At 41.8% G+C, this 21,675-nt stretch overlaps 2 protein-coding genes across 3 annotated transcripts; both read left to right on the top strand.

The window, feature by feature from the left end:
• The first annotated feature begins 882 nt into the window (after positions 1–882).
• On the top strand, positions 883–9,535 carry LOC125023886 (thrombospondin-type laminin G domain and EAR repeat-containing protein-like). The gene is made up of 13 exons (XM_047611443.1): positions 883–1,328; positions 2,438–2,661; positions 3,326–3,684; positions 4,065–4,155; positions 4,252–4,408; positions 4,505–4,630; positions 4,721–4,791; positions 4,942–5,103; positions 5,183–5,390; positions 5,480–5,712; positions 8,369–8,547; positions 8,664–8,765; positions 8,959–9,535. Exons 1-13 carry the CDS (start codon positions 1,244–1,246, stop codon positions 9,110–9,112), a joined length of 2,151 nt encoding a protein of 716 aa, XP_047467399.1. The 5' UTR covers positions 883–1,243; the 3' UTR covers positions 9,113–9,535.
• Positions 9,536–9,854: 319 nt separating this feature from the next.
• usp40 (ubiquitin specific peptidase 40) lies at positions 9,855–21,380 on the top strand. Of its 2 annotated transcripts, none has more exons than XM_047611619.1 (31): positions 9,855–10,608; positions 10,708–10,775; positions 10,858–10,971; positions 11,526–11,690; positions 11,874–12,020; positions 12,197–12,340; positions 12,429–12,557; positions 12,643–12,759; positions 12,890–12,997; positions 13,079–13,273; positions 13,389–13,524; positions 13,748–13,829; positions 13,955–14,126; positions 14,205–14,289; positions 14,378–14,448; positions 14,531–14,940; positions 15,028–15,178; positions 15,280–15,340; positions 15,879–15,932; positions 16,168–16,256; positions 16,438–16,524; positions 16,638–16,674; positions 16,862–16,926; positions 17,941–18,015; positions 18,114–18,332; positions 18,411–18,529; positions 18,628–18,693; positions 18,815–19,025; positions 19,217–19,312; positions 19,402–19,496; positions 19,718–21,380. In XM_047611619.1, exons 1-31 carry the CDS (start codon positions 10,413–10,415, stop codon positions 19,824–19,826), a joined length of 3,873 nt encoding a protein of 1,290 aa, XP_047467575.1. In that variant the 5' UTR covers positions 9,855–10,412; the 3' UTR covers positions 19,827–21,380. The 2 variants fall into 2 exon arrangements, with proteins under 2 accessions (XP_047467575.1, XP_047467574.1); XM_047611618.1 differs by having other exon boundaries at positions 13,386–13,524.
• The last annotated feature ends 295 nt before the right edge of the window (positions 21,381–21,675 follow it).

Raw genomic sequence — 21,675 nt, 5'->3', positions numbered from 1 at the left:
GGCTGATGAGTCAAACCAGGAATAAGGAAAAACACGCTTAACTGGACAATCTAAACCAACTTTTCTTCCAGGAGTTTAACGCCCACTCCCTGCCACGCACAGCAGGAAGACCGATTGATGAATGGATAAAGAAATGGGAGAGCAGTGATATCTTGCATCCCGATCTACGCACAGTCCATAACGTGGCTGCAAAGAGGACAGACGTGGTGCATTTGCCTTGTAAATGTGTCGGTTGGTGGATGGGGAGGATTCTGAGAGATCGGGCACAAGCTGAAAAGCTCCTTTCTCTCCCAACTCTGCCAAACAGCAAAGCAAAAATCACTCCATTAAGTTGTTTTACGTTGTTGGTTGTGACACCTTAAAAGTCTGCTTTCCCTTGTGATCGACTCCAACCACTCAGCTTTGGAATAAATGCAAATAACTTGCAAACATAATTTGAGCAAGGCGCTCTCAGCCCAGAGCAGTGCACGCTCAATTTATTAAAAATTTGCCTAATTACAAAGACATTATTACGTTCTTATTTATGGTTTCAGTAAGTCATGTTTGAACCACATCCAGATCCAGACTTTAATATTCACTGCTGGGTCCATGCGCATACCTCAGTTTTTCAGGTAATAAGCTACTGGATAACGGCTAATATGATAAAAGCTCAGCTCATATCCATCCATGCATCAGTGGGCCAAAGGTCACTTGTGTTTGGGTTGTCTTTTAATTAAAAAAAAAAAAAGAAAGACTTTTGACGGACATTTTCCGCGCAGTTTGCATTCAGGTACTGTGTCCTACTGCCTGTCTTGTGTTTTTCAGTGAACGCACACAGACGCATTATTACGCACAGTGGAACAGCTCACCCCTCTGGCAGGTCTGCGTAGCCAGATTTGTGGTTAAGGGTGGATGAGTGACAGGCTGCTTAGTGATTTGCATGGCTCCAGCGTTTAAAAGGAGCTGCAGGTGCAGGATTCTCCACACAGATGAATGGATTTCTCTCCAAGCACAGATGCTCTGGGACAGTCTGCATGTGACTCTTTGGTAGCCGGTAGAGCTTTGTTGACTGGAATTTTTATTTTTCATTTTATTTTTGCAAGATCTGAAAACTCTCACTGAGACCAGTATGAGGAATGCGTGGTTTTCCGGTGCCTATCGTCGCTTATATATATAGACACAAAATTCCGCTCAGTATGGAGACGTTTCAACCAGCTGACAACTGAATCATACAGACTTTTTTCTTTCTTTCTTTCTTTTTGCGATGTCAACGCTGATATTTGTGCAGCTCCTTCTCCTGGGGTTAAGGATCATCGATTCGACCACAGACACAAGGAAACAGTGTACAGGTATTACAACTTTTTTATCCTGATTTTTTTATCCATCTGTAAGCCTCAGCTCCACGCTCCATTACCTTCAACACATGATCAGTTAATGATTATCCAGTGGATGTTTTATGGGTTCATGTAAATCCTGGGAAACCCCTCGGGCTGAAATTCTTTTGGTTAATTCCAACTGTCTGCGTCTGCTTACAGTACACTTGGGGGAGTGCTTCTGTGCGTAGATGCTTTGTGCATGCATTCACTTAAATCAGCCCCCGAAAACAAGTACAGACATTGGACGCGGCCGGGGCTCCGCTGCGCTTCTGCACACATCAGAAAAACAGGAGGGACGGGGTGCATGTTTATGCGATGACTCGTCAATCTTGGAGTATTTCTGTCATTGTCATTTTACAAGAAGTATCTCTTTTTAATAACGACAGATGAAACCTCCACCGCTCCCCGGGGCTGTTTCTCACACACCGGGGTGGAATGAAGAGGGTTGAGGTTAACATTAATGAATGTATTAGTTTATAGCTGTGGCTCAGGGCCTCCTTTCATTTCAACATGTGTCCTATTAAAACCAACCGATTAAATCTGATGGGTTAGAAGTGCGTGCACCGCACTGCAAAATTACATTTCAATCACAAGAAAAAAGCTTGCATTGGAAAGTTTACTAAGAATGTAAGGCTTTAAGAACTCAATGCATTATAAAACAGTATAAGTAATAACACTCAGTTCCATTCATAGATGTTGTTGGGTAGTTTTATTTGCTACAAAGCATCCTTTTAGGACAATTTGTCTGAATTAGTAATTAGTAAGAAATCAAATAATTGTAGTTCATTGTGCCCGACTGCAGGTACAAATGTATTAAAATATTACACCAGAGGAGCTCAGGGGTTATTTACATCCCCAGTTATTTAATTTGAATACATTTTAGAGACTTTAGGGTTGGAGTGACCTGTTTCTATGCTGTCCTGTTAATCATCTCAAGACCCCCACAGACCCACGTGGTAGCTCATTTAATGGGTTCCCAGGCTTTAAGTTAGGGGCCACTGATTTACTCTATAGCAATAACAATGACCGCAGCCTCTTTATTTTATTTTATTTTTTTTTTAAATTTATTATTTTTTTTTCAGATTTACTCCCCCTGGATCTCCTGTCCTTTGTCCTGGAGAGGGACACATCCAAACTTGTGCCAGGGGTGCAGATGAAGACGGTCGGAGGGGTGAGGGGCATCCACTTCTCGAGCCCTTGCACATCCATGAGCTTCCCCTCCTCCCAGCTACTGCCAAACTGTGAAGTCTTCCCTGAAGAATTCTCCATTGTTTTGACATTAAAAGTCAGCAGCTCTGTATCCAAGGTGAGCATTCGAGAAGCTGAAACTGATGACTGATGGAGTCCTAACACTGTATGCACAAAAGTATTGCATTCATAAGTTTATCAAATGTAAAAAAATCTTATTGTGCAGCAGAATTATTGCAACATAAGCAACATTTTCACGTTTGTTTTAGATACCATGTAAATCATATTAAGTAGGGACCCCCACCTATTATATTTGTTCTATATTAAACTTGGTCTAGTGCTATTTCTAAATATATTATTATTATTATTATTATTATTATTATTATTATTATTATTATTATTATTTTTCGCATTCAAAATTAAACTATTCAAATAATATACAGGTTCAAATATTTTTCTTATTTCAAATAACAGTAGGGTGGGTATGGGTAGCAAAATAAATAAATATAAAATGTACATTATATATTGTGCCTTACTAAAATATGTTGGATTGATGTTAATGTGTATTTTAAGAAATTTAGATAAAAAACAGTACCTGCAGTACCTCTGTGGACCCCCTAGGGGTCCAGGACCCCCTGTTGAGGACCTATGATGTAAATGATTCCTCTGATATACAGTGGTGTAACAGTAATGCAAACCTGAGATAAACTCTTTCTACTTATTTACAGTATTTGAATGAATGTTCATTCAAAGTGTGTCTTCTTTCCCTGTTTGTCTCACAGAGAGATGAGTATGTCTTTTCCTTGATGGAGCCCAAAAAAGTAGAGAACAGAGCAGTGGAGGACAAGGAGCAGGATGGGGCCGGCGTTGTGGAAAGGAATAAAGAAAAGGGAATCAGTGGAGAAGTGCAGCAGAAAGAGAAGAAGCGAGCCAGGAGCAATGGCGAACGTGGGCGGATCGTTCTGGGACTGAGGTTGTCGAGAAAACGCCTCCACTTCCTTTTTAAAGGCCACGGCGATCTCGTGGAGCACTGGGTGTTTCGAGGCACTCCAATGGCTGACAACAAGTGGCACACTCTTGTTTTGGCCATCGGTAGTCGTCATGTGAGGCTCACGGTGGACTGCAAAGCCCCGCTTGAAATGTAAGCTTTTATTCTCGCCTTTCCCCATTCTCTCTTCACCCGGGTTAGGTATGCTGCGTGTCTCCCAACATCCTCTCTACGTGCTCCATCTGAATTCCCCCAAGGCATGGTAGATCCTTCACCACAATAAAATGGCACCGCTCCGAATCTGCCTGCACCCTGCAGCCATATCAGCCTGACAGTATATGATAGATGGTTTTTAGTGGAAACTCCCTCTGGCACACACAAGGGTGGGATATCACCCAGAACTGTATATATGTAATACAATTCATGAGAAGGGCAAAGAAAACTATTTTAATTACAGATCATTTGTTCATTTACAGAAGAAAAACAACTTACTTAAGCCATTATAAATAATACATGTCTTCTTTGGCAAACAGTGTTCCCTCCAGGCCTTTCCCCTCAGACTTGAACATTCAAGGATCAAGATTTCATATTGGCAGTCGGGGGAAATGGAAAGGCTTGTTTTCAGTAAGGTGCCTTTTTGTTTTAATCTCAAAATAAGATTTATGATGTGTTACACCAAAGCAGTTGGTGATATTATATCATCTGTTATTCCATATTCAGGGTCTGCTGCGACAGCTGGTTCTGGTACCAGGTTCAGACGCCACCCGTCAAATCTGCCCCTCTTCTGATCCCCAGCTGGCAGCCCTGTCAGTGCCTCCTCTTCTCCTAGACCTGCCCGTCACGGGGAGGGAGGATGATCGACATGTGACGTCCTATGGTAATTTGGATTGGATTCCACAAGGAATATGATACAGTCAGACGCAAGAAAGTCTTTTTGATTGCTTCTGTCTTTAATATCGTGTGCCAAAAACAGAGGGGCGTGTGTCTGTGGGCTTGGAGAGGTCGTGCTCGGAGCTTCACAGAGGTCAGATGTGGTTTAATCCCCTCAAGAAGGGCCTCTACCTCTGTGACGGTACCACATGGGTCACTGTATTGGAAGGTGAGAGTCCAGCAGCAACTCATGAACTCAAGTGTCTGTTCTTGCTAATCTAACAAAAGTCACGAAAATCTCACGTTTCCATCGACACAGATCACAAAAGGCTGGACTATGTGTTGGAACATCAGGTCCTCTCCACCAGCTCAGAGACGCATGATGTGGAGGTACTTATCCACTTATGTGTATCTTTCTTAAGAAATACCAAATCTTATGGCAATGACCTACTGGTGAAGTACTGCACAGGTTGGGATCAGGGTGGGAACTTCCGCTATATACGTTATCCTCCAACAATTTGGTTTTCATCTCATCTCCAGGTCTTCCAGGTGCCTGGTGTGGGTCTGATGGCTGCTATGGCTCACCGCTCCACAGCCTCTGGCTCTGCCGTGTATCTGTGGACCCACACAGGTTTCCAGCTCTACCAGAATATCAGCACCTACGGAGCTTTGGCTTGGAGACATTTCAGCATGGGCAAGAAGGTACGACAAACAAGAAGTTATTGGAGAGATCACGCTTTATTCTCAGTGGAAGCTCATTGTTTTTCCGTCTCGTACACAGACATTTCTGGTGGTGTCTAATTCTGGGGAAGAGCCAGGCAAAAGGTTAAGCAAAGAGAAGGAGAGGGACTTTTCTGTGATTTACAAGTGGAGCAAAAAAAGGAAACGGTTTGTGAGGTTCCAGACTGTGCAGACCCACTGTGCACGAGACTGGGAGGCATTTGATATCAATCAACAAACCTATCTTGCTGTGGCCAATCATAGACAAGGTAAAAAAAAATAAACTGCATATCCATAAAGACTTTCTACATATCTCCACAATATGTCATCTTCTTTGTCTTACTGCTCTGTGTTTCAGGTGACAATAATCACACCATAGACAGTGTGATATACAAGTGGAGCAGATTAACAAAGTCTTTCGAGGTGCACCAGAAGCTGCAGACTTCGGGTGCTTACGACTGGGAGTTCTTCACTGTCGGACCGTACCATTTCCTGGTGGTTGCAAACGCATTTGACGGGGTGACCACTTCTGTAGACTCTGTCATATACGTTTGGGTCAATGGAAGCTTCCAGGTGTTTCAGACCATCAAGGTATGTAGTTCAGATCAGTTTGATTCAATTGAAAAAATATAATTGTTAAGGACAAGAGCAGTTTGTAGAGATAAATAACATACACAGATGTCTACTATGTACATCTGACTAACAGCATTAGCAAGAATATGGAAAAGAGCAGCAGCCTCTCGTAGCAACACCACAGGGGATGTACAGAAGGCTTCACAGCCACACATTGCATTGTGCATTGTACATACTACATTTACAACATTTTTGCATGTGCATGTAATTTGCATTGCTGTCAATGCTTATCACGTGAAAGGTCACAGGTATATTTACATTAAGGGTAACGTAAGGGCGATGCAAGGCAGGAGGAAACATGGATATGATAAATTTACTTCTTTCATACCTCTAACAAACTTTGGTTTGCATTATTTTTGTTGACGGAAGCCACAGCAAGACATGCACAAACTTTAGTGCTGAAGACTAGTTTAGACAAAAAAAAAAACGTCACATCATCTGCATACGTAATGACGAAACTTGAGGACAACTTCATCTTTAATGACAGCCCAGAATAAAGATAGTTTAATTAGATACTAAGAAATAAAAAGTGATTACATTCTCATTATTTTCCATGTTGTGTAAAGCTATGTCTTTTTAACCCTTTAAAGACTGAATGTAAAGCACACGGTGTTTGAATTAGCGTAACTCACAGTGGTTTCCTCTACTGACAAAATTCAAGTGTGGCTGAACACTTGGAACTTATGCTTTTGTCTGAGTACAACTATATTTGTTTTTACCAACAAATTCCTCCAAACAACTCACTCTTCCTGGGGCTGCCCGGTCTTGTGTCGCTCCCCAACCTTCAGCTGACAGCAGCAGTGCGTCACCGTTACAATAACGGCAATGTTTTTTTCCCCAGAATGCGTAACTTCCCAGTGTTCAGCCACACTTTCAATTCTGTCCATTGGTGAGTTACGGTAATTCAAATACCACGAGATTTTGTATGCACAGGTGGATGTTCAAGTCAGATTGCAGTTATGTTTTAGCCACAACTGAGAAAGCCATTGGTTTTCAGTAACTTTATAATTCAAAACATAACTTGCTCAAAGTTGCTGAAAACTTTTCCAGAAATCCTTATTTTGCAACTTCCTTCCTTAAGTGAGTCAGACATCATTGTGTCATTTTTAAAACTTGCATTTGCACATTTCTTAAATTCAAATCAAAGACTGTGTTTCTGTCCGGTCTTAAGCATACTTTAAATGGCCTTCTCGTTCACTATGTAAATCTGCACTTTCCGTCTGCACACATTAGTCTCCTGTTTATATGATGATCGACTTGAAAAAAGTCTGCACTCCAACAGCGTTCCAACTTCAAAAGAACTTTTAAAAGCACACGTTGTAGATGTGAAAGTTGTTTGAGCATCGGTGGGAATAACGCTGAGCAGCACTTTCAGGTAGCCATTTCCCTGCATGATTTCCATGCCATTCATCTTCCCATTAGCTGGGGCTTTGAGTTCCTCTGATGAGATCCATATCTGTGAGATGCAAGATAGTTTATGAAAAACCAGCTTGTCTGTACACACTGAGGGCAGGTAATACATGGAGAGAAAGATAAAAGGTGAATGGAGGTGAGGTGCGGAGCAAGGAATGGGTGTGTACATGCATTCAAGACAAGTCCAAAAATAGGCCTGATTTGCTTGAGCGGAGGAAATTGCTCTGACATGATAACTGATAGCGGATTGTATATTTGAATCTAGCCACATTTGATCTGAGTGTGTTGACACATTGATAATCACATGAGTCGACGTGAGGAGGACTGTGATTTAGGGGAACTCCACAGCTGGATGTGAGGATTCAAAAGAACACCTTTAGGGGCTGATGGAGATTAATAACCTGAAATCAAACAGAAAAGTCTGGAAATGCATATTTTTGACATGGTTTTAGCCAAGCTATCTGAGTTATTTCTTTGATAAAACATCAGATCTGTTAGGGATGATTACTATCAAACTTTGATCAAAGATTGTTTATGGTCCCAAGGGGGTTACACCTATTGATGTTCTCTGACTCTCCGTGCTGATAGTCGTATCAAGAGGCGGACATGTTGTAGTTTTCAGTGATGTACTTCAACTCTGTGGGATTGATTTTCATGAAATTTTTGTAATAATCTTTGGTGATCCATTGACTTTTTATTTAGTGCTGAACTCCTCGGAAAGATTTCACTCACAAACTTGTAGGTTTGCACTTATTCCACAAACTGTGGTGGGAAAAATTAATATAGCTTAGTATAGTGATATGTTGCATGTCAGTAGTCTATTGATCTTATTTGACCTTTTGGTATTAGAATAAAAAACATCATCTGCTGTGTTTTCAGTGCACTGATGATGCTGTAATATCTTTTGCAGTCTCTCTGCTTCGTACCCACATTTTTGCAGCAACAAACATTACTCAAGTGGAACACATTGGGAACTTAATGTTAAAGATAAACAGGGCCTCTGCTACATGTCTGTAGACTCTTACTTTGGTTTAAATTAATAATGTACTGTATACAGTTGTTTGCAGCTTCCATTCATGTTCACACCTGTTCACGCCTACGCCACTCTACGAGTATATGCCATGAATTGGGCCTTGAGGGATAAACTTTTGGACTGATTGATGGTTTCTCTCTATCTCTTTGTCTCTGTCTGTTAATCAAGACATTCTGCGCCACAGACTGGGAAATGTTCCAGATTGGCAGCAGGGTTTTTCTGGTTGTTGCCAATGGACACAGACTCCACGGTAATGGGCCGAGTCAATACACCATCAACTCCACGATCTACGAACTGGACGTGATTGGACGACTGTTTGTTCGCTTCCAAGACATTGTCACCTACAGGTAAAGATCTTCCTTAAAATATAGCAGGCGCATGTAAACACGCACATGCAATGAAGCGTTTTCTGAATATTTCACCCCTCCCCATCGTCACCACATACCTTTCTCTTGCTTTCCAGTGCAGTGGATTGGGAGTTCTTCAGCCTCGGGGAGGAATATTTTCTGGTTGTCGCCAACTCCTTTAATGGAGAATCCTACTCTCTCAACAGCATTCTCTACAGGTATTCAACTTGTCAACAACACCGCTCCCCGTGTGGAGTATTCACACATCCTAATTGCCTTGTGGTATCCGTCACAAAACCATCTCAGAGACATATGCAAATACTGTTGTACTGTAGATTTATTATAATTCAGCTTGGCATGCCAGATCTAAACAATCTGCTAATGTGATTCCTCTTCTCTGTTTGCGTTCAGGTGGCAGGGATATGAAGGATTTGTTCCCATTCATTGGCTACCAACAATTGGGTGCAGTGACTGGGAGTTTTTCAGCTCTAAAGGACAATCATATCTGATCTACTCTAGTGCCAGAGCGCCGCTGTCCAAAGTGTTCATGCTGAAAACCTTCTAGACACAAAAAAATGTGTGGATTTGTTTAATGTATTCGTGTGTTTGTGTACATCCATTCTTTCATTGTTTTTGTGTTCCTATGTGGATTTTTGTTTTCTTAAATTGCTGAGTGAAAAAGCTTTTGAAGGCGTTGTATATGGAGATAATATTTACAATAACATATAATTTAACAGTTAATATAATTAATGACATGAGAAGAATTATTAGAGAGTTGGAAATATGGGGGCTAAAACACAGGTAAAGACAGCCTGTTAAATGCCTATATTTCTGTAGAACACTTTAATGTTCTATATATATATATATATTTAACATTTGTACTAACTGGAATACATGTTCTCCCATAGAAAACTTAACTGGACTGATGATTGCATTTTGCTGGCTGTGTGAATTATATATGAAAAGACAGTAAATTATTGAAGTTTAAATAAACTATGTCAAATGTGTTTGCGAACTTCTGTCAGCCTACAAGGTGTTTGACGCCTCAGACTACAAATCCCAAGATGCCCTTGTAACGTTTACGAACGTACTTACCGGAAATGTAGTTTTTAAAGACACATTTCCCGTTGCTTTAAATGTACAGCGGTAACATATTTATGTATAGCAGCATAGTAAAGAGAACATAAATGACATATTTTCTCATTAAAAACTTTGAAAATATATTAAGTTACTTTCATTTCGAGACAGTACACAAAGCACGCACGATACTACAAGTACCAGAATGCATCATTCCATTTACTGTTAGGAAGAAACATGGCCGCTTACAGTTCAGCGATGGTATTTTTATTTACGTTTCGTTTGTTTTCTGTTTTAAGACAGACAGCGGAAGAAAGAGCTTGTGTCCGTTGCCATTTTGAGTAACAGTTTAATTAAGTCGGTTGCTACGGTGTCGTTTGGAAAGCGCCGTTTTCTCAGTTGTTGAGACATTGACTATTAACGTAACCGACAGTCAGATTTCTTTTTTCCTTTTTCGCTGAGCTGTCACGCTACTCGTCAGTGTCGGACTGCGATTGATTTGCCTTTGTTAGCGGGCTACGCGTAGCCAAACAGCACAACAGTGAGTCAAACGCGTGCATATCCGGTGCTAGCCGCAATGTTTAGCCCCGTGAAGTCCTCTTATTTCAGAGTCAGCCCGGCCATTGTCAACAGAGAACTCGGCAAGACCAAGATGAGATAGCAAGAGGGCACGTCGTAGTGCTACCACACGATTTACTGCGAGGCTGAATCCCAGCACAACAGAGAGAAAAACGGAGTAAATTAAACAAACAAAACAAAACAAACCAAGCAACAATAAAACACGAGGCATGTTTGGGAATCTTTTTGAGGAAGAGGAGCAGGAGGGCTTCTCCTCGACTTCCTCCAGGGGAAGAGTTTCAAAGGGGGGAGATGAGCCGCCTCCACCCCGAGGGAGAAGCAACCTGTGCGGCATCAAGAACCAGGGAGGGACCTGCTACCTCAACTCTCTGCTCCAGACTCTGCTCTTCACCCCCGAGTTCAGAGGTGAGGACAGGTGACTCTTCCACCAGAGGGCAGTTGACTTTTTATTCTCTCCACTCATTCATTTTTTTTTTTTTTGTGTGTGTGTGTGTGTGTTTGCAGAGGAACTGTTCAATTTGGGGCCGGAGGAGCTAGGATGCCTAGAAGACAAAGAGAAACCAGAAGCAAAAGTAAATGTTGCACGGTTCCTGCACGTGTAAACACTAGTGTAATGTGTGCATGTGTAAAGCGACATTTTATTTTCATCCTCAGGTCAGAGTGATCCCGCTGGAGCTTCAGAGACTATTTGCCCGTCTGTTGCTGGTGGACCAGCAGAGCGCCTCCACCGCTGACCTCACTGAAAGCTTTGGCTGGAACAGCAGCGAGGTCTGTCTCCCATTATCGAGAAAGAGGGGGATAAAGTTACACTTCTTATTTCAGGGATTGATTTACCTTCCAGTAAAGTCAGGAAATATGTGCGGGGAAATGAGCTGGATTTCAAACTTACTAAAAGAGTAGCCAGGCCAGCAACCTCACTGGTCTTTTTATTTCGTCTCGACGCCGTCCCTGCAGCACTGATGCAAAATAGAAGAAAGGCAGCAGAAAAAAAAAAACGTGCGCAGAGTTTGCATTGTGATTGAAATCCACATGCTCCTGTTCCCTCTCAAATGCTACATCTGCTCACGGCTTGATGATACTAAAGGAAATGTTTCTATTCACTCGGTGTATCTTCTGATCTTGATGTTAATCTGTTCAAGCCTTTCACAATTTCCTGTTGGTACGTTGATTGCTTCTTTAATACCTGTGCAAACCACACACTTTAACCACTGTAATATACTATGCAATGTTACAGTACACTGCTAGAACAAAGTATATGGAACTGAGTGATACTACTATGTATATCTATTGATCCTTTTTTTTTATTGTTGTGCTCTTTGAAGGGTACAAATCAACATGATGTGCAGGAGCTGAACAGGATTCTGTTCAGTGCATTGGAGCACTCTCTTGTGGGCACCAGCGGCAGCACATTTATCCACCGGCTCTACCATGGGACCATTGTCAACAGCATTGTCTGCAAGGAGTGTGGGAATGTCAGCCAGAGACAGGTGTGTCCTTGTGTGCCTGGGCCTGCACGGGCGTTTCTCTTTATTGTGTCCGTTTAACCACACTTGTTTGTCTTCGACCAATTAACCTTCAGTTGGATGTTGTCTGATGCTATTGGAGATATTTAAACCTAATAGATAAATGAACCCAGCTCTTGTGTAAATGCTTGTTTGTGTGTTCTTCAGGAGGACTTCCTGGACCTGACGGTGTGTGTCTGTGGTGTATCGAGCCTGGAAGAGGCTTTGTGGAACATGTTTGTGGAGGAAGAGCTGTTCGAGGGCAATAACCTGTATCGTTGTGCACAGTGTGACAGATTAGTCACCGCTGCCAAGGTCAGTGCCAGCTGTGAGGCTGTGAAAGCACAAAAATAAAATGACACAGTATATACAGTAAACAAGGGGGAGGAAACTTTAATTAAAAGTAAAAAAACAAAATACAAACTAAGTAGGTCAAGAACTTCTGCTATGTATAACCATTTCTCACCTCCCTTTACTTCTACATTATCCAGTCCGCCAAGCTCCAGAAACTGCCTCCATTCATGACCATGTCTTTGCTGAGGTTCAGTTTTGACTTCACCAAATATGAGCGATACAAAGAGACGGGACGATACAGCTTCCCCCTCAACATCAACCTGCGACCCTTTTGTGAACAGGTATAGGGAGATTTTAACTGACTTTCGCATTCCTGACCTCAAATACTTTGCTACAACGTGACGTCTTTAAAACTTTCCCTCCATCCAGACTGATGGAGATGACTCCGATTTCTCCTACGAGCTGTTCTCTGTGATTATCCATAAGGGTGGCTGCTATGGCGGCCATTACCATGTTTACATCAGGGACATTGACGAGCTCGGCAACTGGGAGCCACCGGTGAGAAAAAGAGATGAGCACGAAGCAGTGAAGTTGTCTTTGCATCGTTTAACTCGATCATTAAGCCTCTGTCTCCGGTTGTCAGGAGGAGGACTGCAAACCCAAAACTCAGAAGAAAGTGAAGGAGGAGGTGAAGGAAGCTTCTGAGACCAAACTGCAAGATGACGACCCTTTGTCTGTCCTCGCTGCTATAATTGCACAGGTACAGGAAGAACAATCCTACTTTTGACCCTCCTGTCTCTGATTTAGCTTCATACGTGCTTTATGTCTGTGCTTGTTCAGATGTAGAGTCACAGTTAATTAATAAATGCCGTTTCTTTGCCGTCCCTTAGGAGCCATCGAAGAGTGTCCTGTTGGACCAGCTGGGCCAGAAACTTATGAACAAGATCGGTTCATCTTGGAGCAAAAAGTTCAGAAAACACTACGGTCCAATCGGCAAGGTTCTGTAATGTTCACTGGTCTTGCAGTATATGTTCCTCGTTAATTGCATATATTAACTTTTTTTTTTTTTTCTGATTTAGTTCCTACAGTCCCACAGTGATGTTTTCATGTTGGTGTCCAGTGGTACTCGAGTGGCACTGAAAGCAAACCCGCCAAGCCCAGTGACCGAGTCCTCCAGTCCCGCAGAAGAAACCACTACCTCCGATCCTTCAGCAGCTCCAGACGTTCCTGAGCAGCAGCAAGGATCAAACCAGAAGCCAGAGCACAAACCAGAGGTAATAAAGCAACAACCCTACCTCCTCTTCCCTCGTCGGGATCAGATTGCATTCATCCATTGTAAAGCCTTTTGAAGTCCGTTTTCCCACGGTCCATCTCCGTGTCTGTCAGCAGGGTAGCCACTGGTTTGACCTCAACGACTCCGCCGTGACTTCCATCAGGGAGTCGGACATTGAGAAGCAGTTCCAGGGCAAAGAGAGCGCCTACATGCTGTTCTACAGAAAAACACAGCTGCACAGGCCAGACGAAGGTAATGAATACCATGTTCTTTGTTTTAATAGAAAGATTATATCTGCCTAATTGGGCTGGAGAAAGAAATGTGGGAGAAGTGATCACGTCTGGAAATTACCAACTGTTTTTATGTCAAAGTATCATTTAATTGATGATTTTAATGACTCTGATACGCAGCTTTGGGATCTATCGGCTCGGTGGAAGAAGCCGTAATTATATGACTAATGTTTTTCCTTTCCTAGCTCTGAACAATCGCCAGTATAAAGTTCCTACTCACCTCATCCAGATGGCCCAGGAGGAGAACATCAAACTGAAGCGGATGCGGTATAGAAACAAATCCACACTTTAATAAAATAAATAAATAAATAAATAAAATGCACTATTGTCATTTGGTTTTATTAAAAGCAGTTTATCACTTAAATTAAAAGCTCGTATTGGTTCTGTTACAGTGAAGAGTTTGAAGCCACCAATAACACGGTGGAGCTGCGTCTGCACCTGGCGCCCTGCTATCGAATGGAAAACGGAGCCCTGCAACCGGTCAGCAAAGAGCCAAACGGGAGCACTACTCTCAGCTTTGACCGTAGGAAAACTGTGGGAGACCTGCGATTAGCTATTTATCAGGTATCTTACTGAATCTGTTGTGTTGTGTTTTAAAATCCTGTGGGTGACGCTAACAATAAGCTGTTTGCATGCATTTAGATGCAAGAGCTCTGGGAAGGAGATATGGCTCTGACTGTGGCCAAGAGTCTTCCAGCGGGTTTACACCTCTACAACACCCTCACAGGTGAGACATTTAAAATTCAAAAATACCTCAAAAGAATGAGACAAGTTATTATTGCAACTACATTTATTTTTTTTATAACTCTTTACAGATGACAGTGTCTCTCTGTACAGCGCAGGAATCTGCACAAACACAGACTTGTTTGTGTGGAATGGCAGAGAGGTGAGGAGAAGCCTAATTCAGTTTCACCTGCTCCGTTTCTAGATTACCTTTCTTTGTACACAGTTTTTTATTTTCCTTTCAGGTGTGCGGTGCGACCGTCCTAACTGGAGCCGAGTGGGAGCCGGTCCTGCTGACGGTCGTCCGTCCCTTTTTGGGTGACGACGCGGAGGAAGAAGCGGCGGTTGGGGAGGAGTGCGAGGAGACCGGGGGAGATTTTGAAAACGGAGGGCCGGGGCTTAAAAAGGAGGCAAGAGGTTTCGCGGGAGGTGCCACTCTCGGGGAGGTGAGAGAGGCTCTGGGGGAACCCAAGGAGAGTCTGCTGTGCCAGGAGCACAAGGGAGGAAAGAGAAGAGAACAAGGGGCAGGAGAGGGAGGAGGTGCGAGTGGATGGAGGATATTCCCCCCTGACGACATGCAGCGGACTCTAAAGGAGCTTTCGCTGAAAGATGGAGACGCAGTGTTGGTGTTGGAGCCACAGTCGTTTGACAGCAGGTCAGTTTCTTTGCAGACGACCGTACATATTTATATTTGTCTTGCATGTTTTGTTTTTTTCAAAGCTGTCTACGTAACTGTGTTCAGCCTGTTCACTCTAAATGGAGACGTCGTCACCGTGACTACGCCGTCCGACTGCCGCTGGCTCCAGGTGGAGTTTCAACCTCACGCGAAAGGAGGCGAAGAAGAGGACGAGGAGGAGACGAAGAAAATCAAGGTTCCAGCCACAGGAAGTATGGTCAGTAGTCTGGTCTCTCCTCCATTTTTATCTTTCCATAAAAAGGATCTCATTGTTTCGTTTGAACATTCCTTTTGTGTTTGTTTGTGTCTTGCCCTCAGCTGCTGTCTGAGGTGAAACAGAGGGCCATAGAGGAGCTGCAGCTACAGGAGCAACTCCTAGGCATGGTTCACCTTTTCACATTTAGTTAGCAATTCAACAGAGTTTAATTAAAGCAAAACAAGAGCTTTTGCAATATTCAAATATATAATATGAAATAATAGACTAAACGCACATACTCACCAGTCATTCAGCTGTTCTTCAAACCTGAGATTCTGACACTTCTTTGTGTGTTGCTTACTGTTAATTTACTATAAATACATACACTGTGGCCACTTCATTAGGCATAACTACACAATCTAAAATAGTTCAATGTAATGCTAGATTACTACTTTTGTGTGTTTGTGCAGAATATTGACCCTTGAGAGTCTATGTCGATTGGTCGCACACATTAATGCAGCTCCCACCGTTCCAATAAAACCCTAGAAATGTCGGCTGTGTAGACCAGAGCTCACAACATTAGCTTTAAACATAAAAACATTTTTTTTCTTTTTCCTTCAACCTATGTGTAAAAATGTTTATTAGAAGAGTTACTGTGTTTGTGTTCTTCCATCAGCTTTTACTGTCTTAAAGTTGCTGCTATTTGTGTCGTGTTGACCAGGTGCAGAGTTCTGTCTGAGGCAAGTCGACTGCACAGGGAAACTCCTTCCTCCAGGTACTGCGCTGTTTGTCACCTGGGGGTGATTTTAATGGAGCAGATCACTTAGAGCTGGAAATCCCCCTCATTTTCACAAAATATTAAGATACGCTTTCCCTGACACTGTCCCCTTGTTAAATGTTTAAGAGGTACTCCCCCTGCTTGTAATCTTTCCTCTTATCATCTGCCTTTGAAATCTTAGAACGCATTCATGAGGTGCATATGTGTTTTCTCATCCCGGTTTACCTGACAGTGTGTGAGGAGCTCAGCGTTCGGGATGCAGGGGTGCGACTCATGACCACACTGACTCTCTGTCCGGGAAACGGCCCCAAGGCATCACAGGTGTGTCTTTTATTTGAAATCTTCAATGAAATTGTGTTCTTTTTTTTTACTTGCAGCTGCACCGATGAAAGTTAAACACCGACGTTTTAAAATGCAATCAAGACAAATCGAGGGGCTATGAGGTTTTAAAATACTTTGCTGAAGTTTAGTTCTGTATTTAATCTCTGCTTTAATCTCACAGCTCTTCCTTCACTTCACTGTGGGTACAGCGCCCTCTGCTGGCATAGAGATGGACATAATCGTGGAGAAGACTTGTACGGTTAAAGAGGTGAGAAAATAAAAATGGTCATCTAATCATTTTGCAAAACATTCATCCTCTGCTTCTTTAACATACATGTCTACTTTCTTAATCATTGTTTTTTTTGTTTTGTTTCTTTGCAGTGTCTAAAGGCAATGCTGAACGCTGTCGGACTTGATGGTGAAACATTTATTTCTACCTTGATTTCCTAATTCCAATCACTCACATGTTCTGTAGACTGGGCTTTTGTGAATTTAGCGTTGCTGCTCACCAACACATACCCTGATTTCATTATTAAACTGTTTTTTTACTCCTGTGCTTTGATGCAAAGTCTGGTTCTTGATGCCATTAAAATGCGGGTTTGCAGGCACCTGTTGGCACTTACGGAGGCTCGATTGGTGCGAGGAAGTTGGAGAGCCACTCATGGAGGAGGTAAGTGAATACCTATGGGCTAATGGCAAAATTTAGTGAGGGAGTGATGCATCAAAATACGAATTAGATGTTCAGATGTAGCCTCCAGCTACCATTTGTAGAGTTGGTTTATCTTTATTTCAGTAAACTGCATGAACTATGACATTTCTTCAAAACCATTCATGGTCAAACTGACTTTGAAAACATACATAGATTAACTAGGGCTAGTGCTGTTTATACATATACATTATTATTATCATTTTGCATTCAATATTAAGCTATTTTAATAATACATATGTTCAAATATTATTTTTTTTATTCCAAACACGTGCAATATACTACTATAAATGTGTGTATATATAATTGACCGATAAAGAAAATAATTCAAATTTTAACTCTATACATAAATGTAATGCTGAATGTAGTGGGGACAAGTGAATCACCAATGGTGATGCAGTGTTGTGGTGTGTGACGCTGAGGAGACCTCGGATGAATGAATGTTGATGGGAACGAGCTGTTAGTTTCTCTTCTGCTATTACCACAGCATGTGTCTAGATTTCAGCTGGGGACTGGATAAACAGGGAACCTGACAGAGTCACTGTGTAATATGTGGCCTCTGTGTAAGACTGACTCAGCAGCGATATGGGCGGGGCCTATTGTGTACAGGAGGCTTTGATTGACAGGTCTCAGCAAGGGTAGCTGCACTGAATGAGTGAAATTCTGACTGAAACATAACGTCTTCTGCCTCCGTTGACCCCTTTAATGAAATATTTTGGATTCATATTAATGTGTAGTATTTAAATAAACTTGTGGGGGAAAATAAAAAAAAAAAATAAAAAAATATATATATATATATATATATATATATATATATATATAGATATATATATAGATATAGATATATATATAGATATATATATAGATATATATATAGATATATATATATATAGATATATATATAGATATATATAGATATATAAATGTCTAATCAACCCAAGATTTTGTGTTTCGTTAACCACAGACTTTCATTCCCAGGATGCCTTGCTGTCGGAGCTGAAGATCAGCAACGGAGAGACATTAGTTCTGACAGAAGGACATTTGCCTCCAAAGGTACCTAAATCTTTTGAGCAGGGTTTTTTATTTCATGACGTCTTATGGCTTTTTAGCGCCTCTGTTTAGCCTTTTGTCTTTGTCTCTTTTTCTGTCAGGGTTTTCTGAAGATATCTGTTTGGCTGTATTTGAATCTGAAAAACGTGGAGTTGAACCACACTGGGAATGGCCTCACCGAGCAGCAGACGGATGTTGTGGTGACAGACGAGACAGGGAGTCAGCTATTTCCCCTCTGTGGTGGAAACGTGGCCGAGCTGAGGAGCGTGGGACAGGTGGAAATATCAGACGAAGCCACTCTGGAAGAACTCAAGACTCAGGTAGATTAGTCGAGTAAATTACAGTCAAGAGTAAATAGCTGTGTTCTGTATTTGTGATTTGCTCTGTGTCTCTTTCAGGTGTTGACGCTGCCGGCCCTTCAGGATGTTTGTATTCCAACTACTGGGTTCATGCGTGTGTGGCAGCTGGAGGGGCAGAGGTTGGCGCGTATCCTCAGAGGACAACAAGCCACACTCAGGTCTGGATACGTTCAAGATCGGCTATGTTAATAACAAATGACAAAGAGCTCTGCGTCAGTGCTTCTTCACGTGATCTGTTTGATTTCTCTTTTCTTAGGAAGTTGAAGCTGACCAGTGGTACGAGCCTCTGTGTGCAGCAGCTGCTAAAAGAGGAAGATCTTGGGTAAGTATTTGGATACTTCTGTTTTTTTTACAATGTATAACCTCCCCCCAAGTGATGTTCCCTCGTGCTTCCGTTTCTCCAATTTTACATCTTCAACCTTAATTTCCCATTGTTCCCAAAGGCCTAAGGAGGTGCTTCTGATTCTTAAAATGGGAATACCAGGGGAGAGGTGTTACTACCCTCCAGAGGAGCTAGTTTGGGATGCATCCCATGATTCTTCTCCTCGTTCTCTACGCACTTGTCTGGCTGCACACTACGGCCTCTCTCCTGACAGTCTCCTGTTGGCCAAACACCAGCCAGATAGACACACCTGGGAAGAGATCTCCAACTGGGTAAGATGAGTCATTTCTTAGGCGGGACCTTTAGGGATCCAGATGTTTACTTGCACTCTTTCGCTCAGGAGAAGAGTCAAGTCAGTGGGGAAGAACGTACAGAGGAATGAGTGGATGTGATGAAGCTTTAGCAGTGCCTAACCTTCCCCACCTCTTTATTGTCACTGTGAATATGTTTCTTTTACTTTCAGACCCAGCAGGTTTCCAAAAAGAAGAAGAAGAAAAAAGCGGATTCACTACTGGGAGCACCTTTTCACCTCAAAGATGGCGACACCATCGGCATCAAGGTATTAATGAAGCCTTATTTTTTAAAAAATTTTTTGTAAATTTTTATTTGCGTAAGAAATCCTGAGTCAGTTAGTCTTGTTCTTTCCAGAACCTTTTGATTGACAACAACAGGGACTTCGTCACCCTGGAGGATGAGCAGGGCCAGCAGAGGCTCCGAGAGCAGGCAGAGGAGCGCAGGAAAGGGTGGGGCCTGCATGCAGCGGCATTGAACATGCTTGTCACCGCTTGATACATTTACGGCTTCACAGTTGTTAATGGTTAAATAACCACAGAGGAAGGAAAAAAAAAAGTTCATGATTACAGGGCAACAGTGATGCAGCTGTGAATCCACGCAGGTTGCATCCATGTGACTTTTTGTCTCGCATTGCTTTAACCGACACTTTGTGCTCTAATTTTATTTTCAGAGGGCAGGCTGCAGGCTCCAGTGACGCTGACTCGCAGAAGAAAGCTGGACAAACCAAATCGAGGAAACCAGAGGTGGCGCTGTCGATTAACGTTGGCGTATTCAGATAGCACTATTCTTCAAAGGGGTGCATGGACAAATCAAGACTGCCTGTAATGTGACATGAGCACACACAAGGAGATGCCACATTGTGATCAGGACAATCCAACTAAACTCACTCGGGTGCCATTTGTTTGTTGTTCTTTTTTTTTACTCAAATTAAACCCTGAATTCTTTCCTGCTTCTGATCTTTGTGACAAACAAAGAGAGAGGGATTTAATTTTTTGGCACTTTGATTTAGTATCTTGTTAAAACTGACTGTAATTTGCATTGTTTCTATGCAGTATGTGTTTTTTTTTTTTTTAAGGTGAGCCATATTTGTCTTGCTTCTGCTCTCCACATGCTCTTAAAATTGCAAAAACCACATATGCCCTATCATTTTTTTTGAAATTGCGTTGTTTCTTTCCTGAAGGAAAACATCTTCAGCAGGTAGTTTGTAACACTTAACCATAAGTCGCTCGGAAGAAATGGAATTTTCTATTAAATGTTAATACACCAGGATCAGAATTTATACTTTTTAAATTTTGTCTTTCAAGCCACTGAGCACAAGAACAGCCTTCACTTAGTCCTGATATTCTTTCTGTGAAATAAGTGACTCTCATTTTAATAATCAACCTGTCACTGTGCAGCATGCAGCATTTTTCTCTGGAAGCGCCGCTGCGCTGATGGATAATTTTTAGGTTGTAAGGGAGAGGAGGGATAGGCCTTAATGTGGAGACGCCTCAGTGCTGCTCTTTCCTCCCTACCTCGCTCTCTACCTCTCTCACTCTACCTCTTCTGCCCTATCATTTAACCTTTTTCAACCCAAAACTCTTTCTACTTCTCTTAATTTTATTTTCTGTTGTCTAAACCGTCTCTTCAACAATGATCTATGGTTTCATCTTCGAAGATTGGTCTCTGTGCTCTTAACTTTTCAATTAGAGCTGAAAATTAAAGCGAGATGTCCTTATTTCCACCTTAATTTTTGTTTAAACGAACTGTAGGGAGCAGAAACATCCTCGTGTCTAAACATTTAAGATGAGTTTGCTGTTCATGTCTGCTCCAGAAATATACTGTAATAATATTCCTCTTGATTATATTGAAGTGAAGATTCCTGGGATTTCATTGAAGAGCATTTCATGTTTTATTTGCATGCACTATTTATACATTTCAGGGAATTAAGAAAAAAAGAAAACACAAGATTTAAATTTATCTCGAAACTGACAAAACTATTTGACTACTGTATAAAATTTATGGGGCTTTTGTTATAAAGGATTTCCTGAGCCGCTTCATGTACTAATCTGGCCATGACCAGTGCCATGAAATTACAAGTAGAAGTTTGGGTATATTTTTTTTTATTGTTATTACTTGGAAGCAGACACACAAACTGTTTGACAGTATGCTCAGCAATAGTGGGAGTTTATTTTCTATCATGTGGTATCCCTTACTAGTGTTAACGGATTACATCTTTGGTGTTATTTGATAAAGACTGATCTGCTGTATTGTAACAGTGGTCATCTGTTTGTATCAGTGTCGGATTGTATTTGCAGAAAGTATTTTATGAACAATAAAGGTATATAGTAGGAGGTATTGGAAATGATAATCAGGAGTAAATCTTAGTATTCAATTAATCACCGTCATATTCAACACAAGCGTTTAAGGTCCACAGGTGATTAATCCTAATGATGTGGGTCGTCTTCTGAATTGGACCCTGCTACCGCCAGCACATCTCAGGATAATTATGTTAAAATCTGCCAAATGGAAAGGTTCCCAGAGGACACATCCTAATGTTGTTGTTGTTTTATTATTATTATTAGTTTGTTTTGGTTTTTTGGTGATTTCCTTAAACCTAACTGAGATTTTTCCTATGAGTGAAATGTT

The sequence above is a fragment of the Mugil cephalus genome, chromosome 17, assembly GCF_022458985.1.
Source record: "Mugil cephalus isolate CIBA_MC_2020 chromosome 17, CIBA_Mcephalus_1.1, whole genome shotgun sequence".
Classification (NCBI taxonomy): Eukaryota; Metazoa; Chordata; class Actinopteri; order Mugiliformes; family Mugilidae; genus Mugil; species Mugil cephalus.
This window is presented reverse-complemented; position numbering and strand designations above follow the sequence as displayed.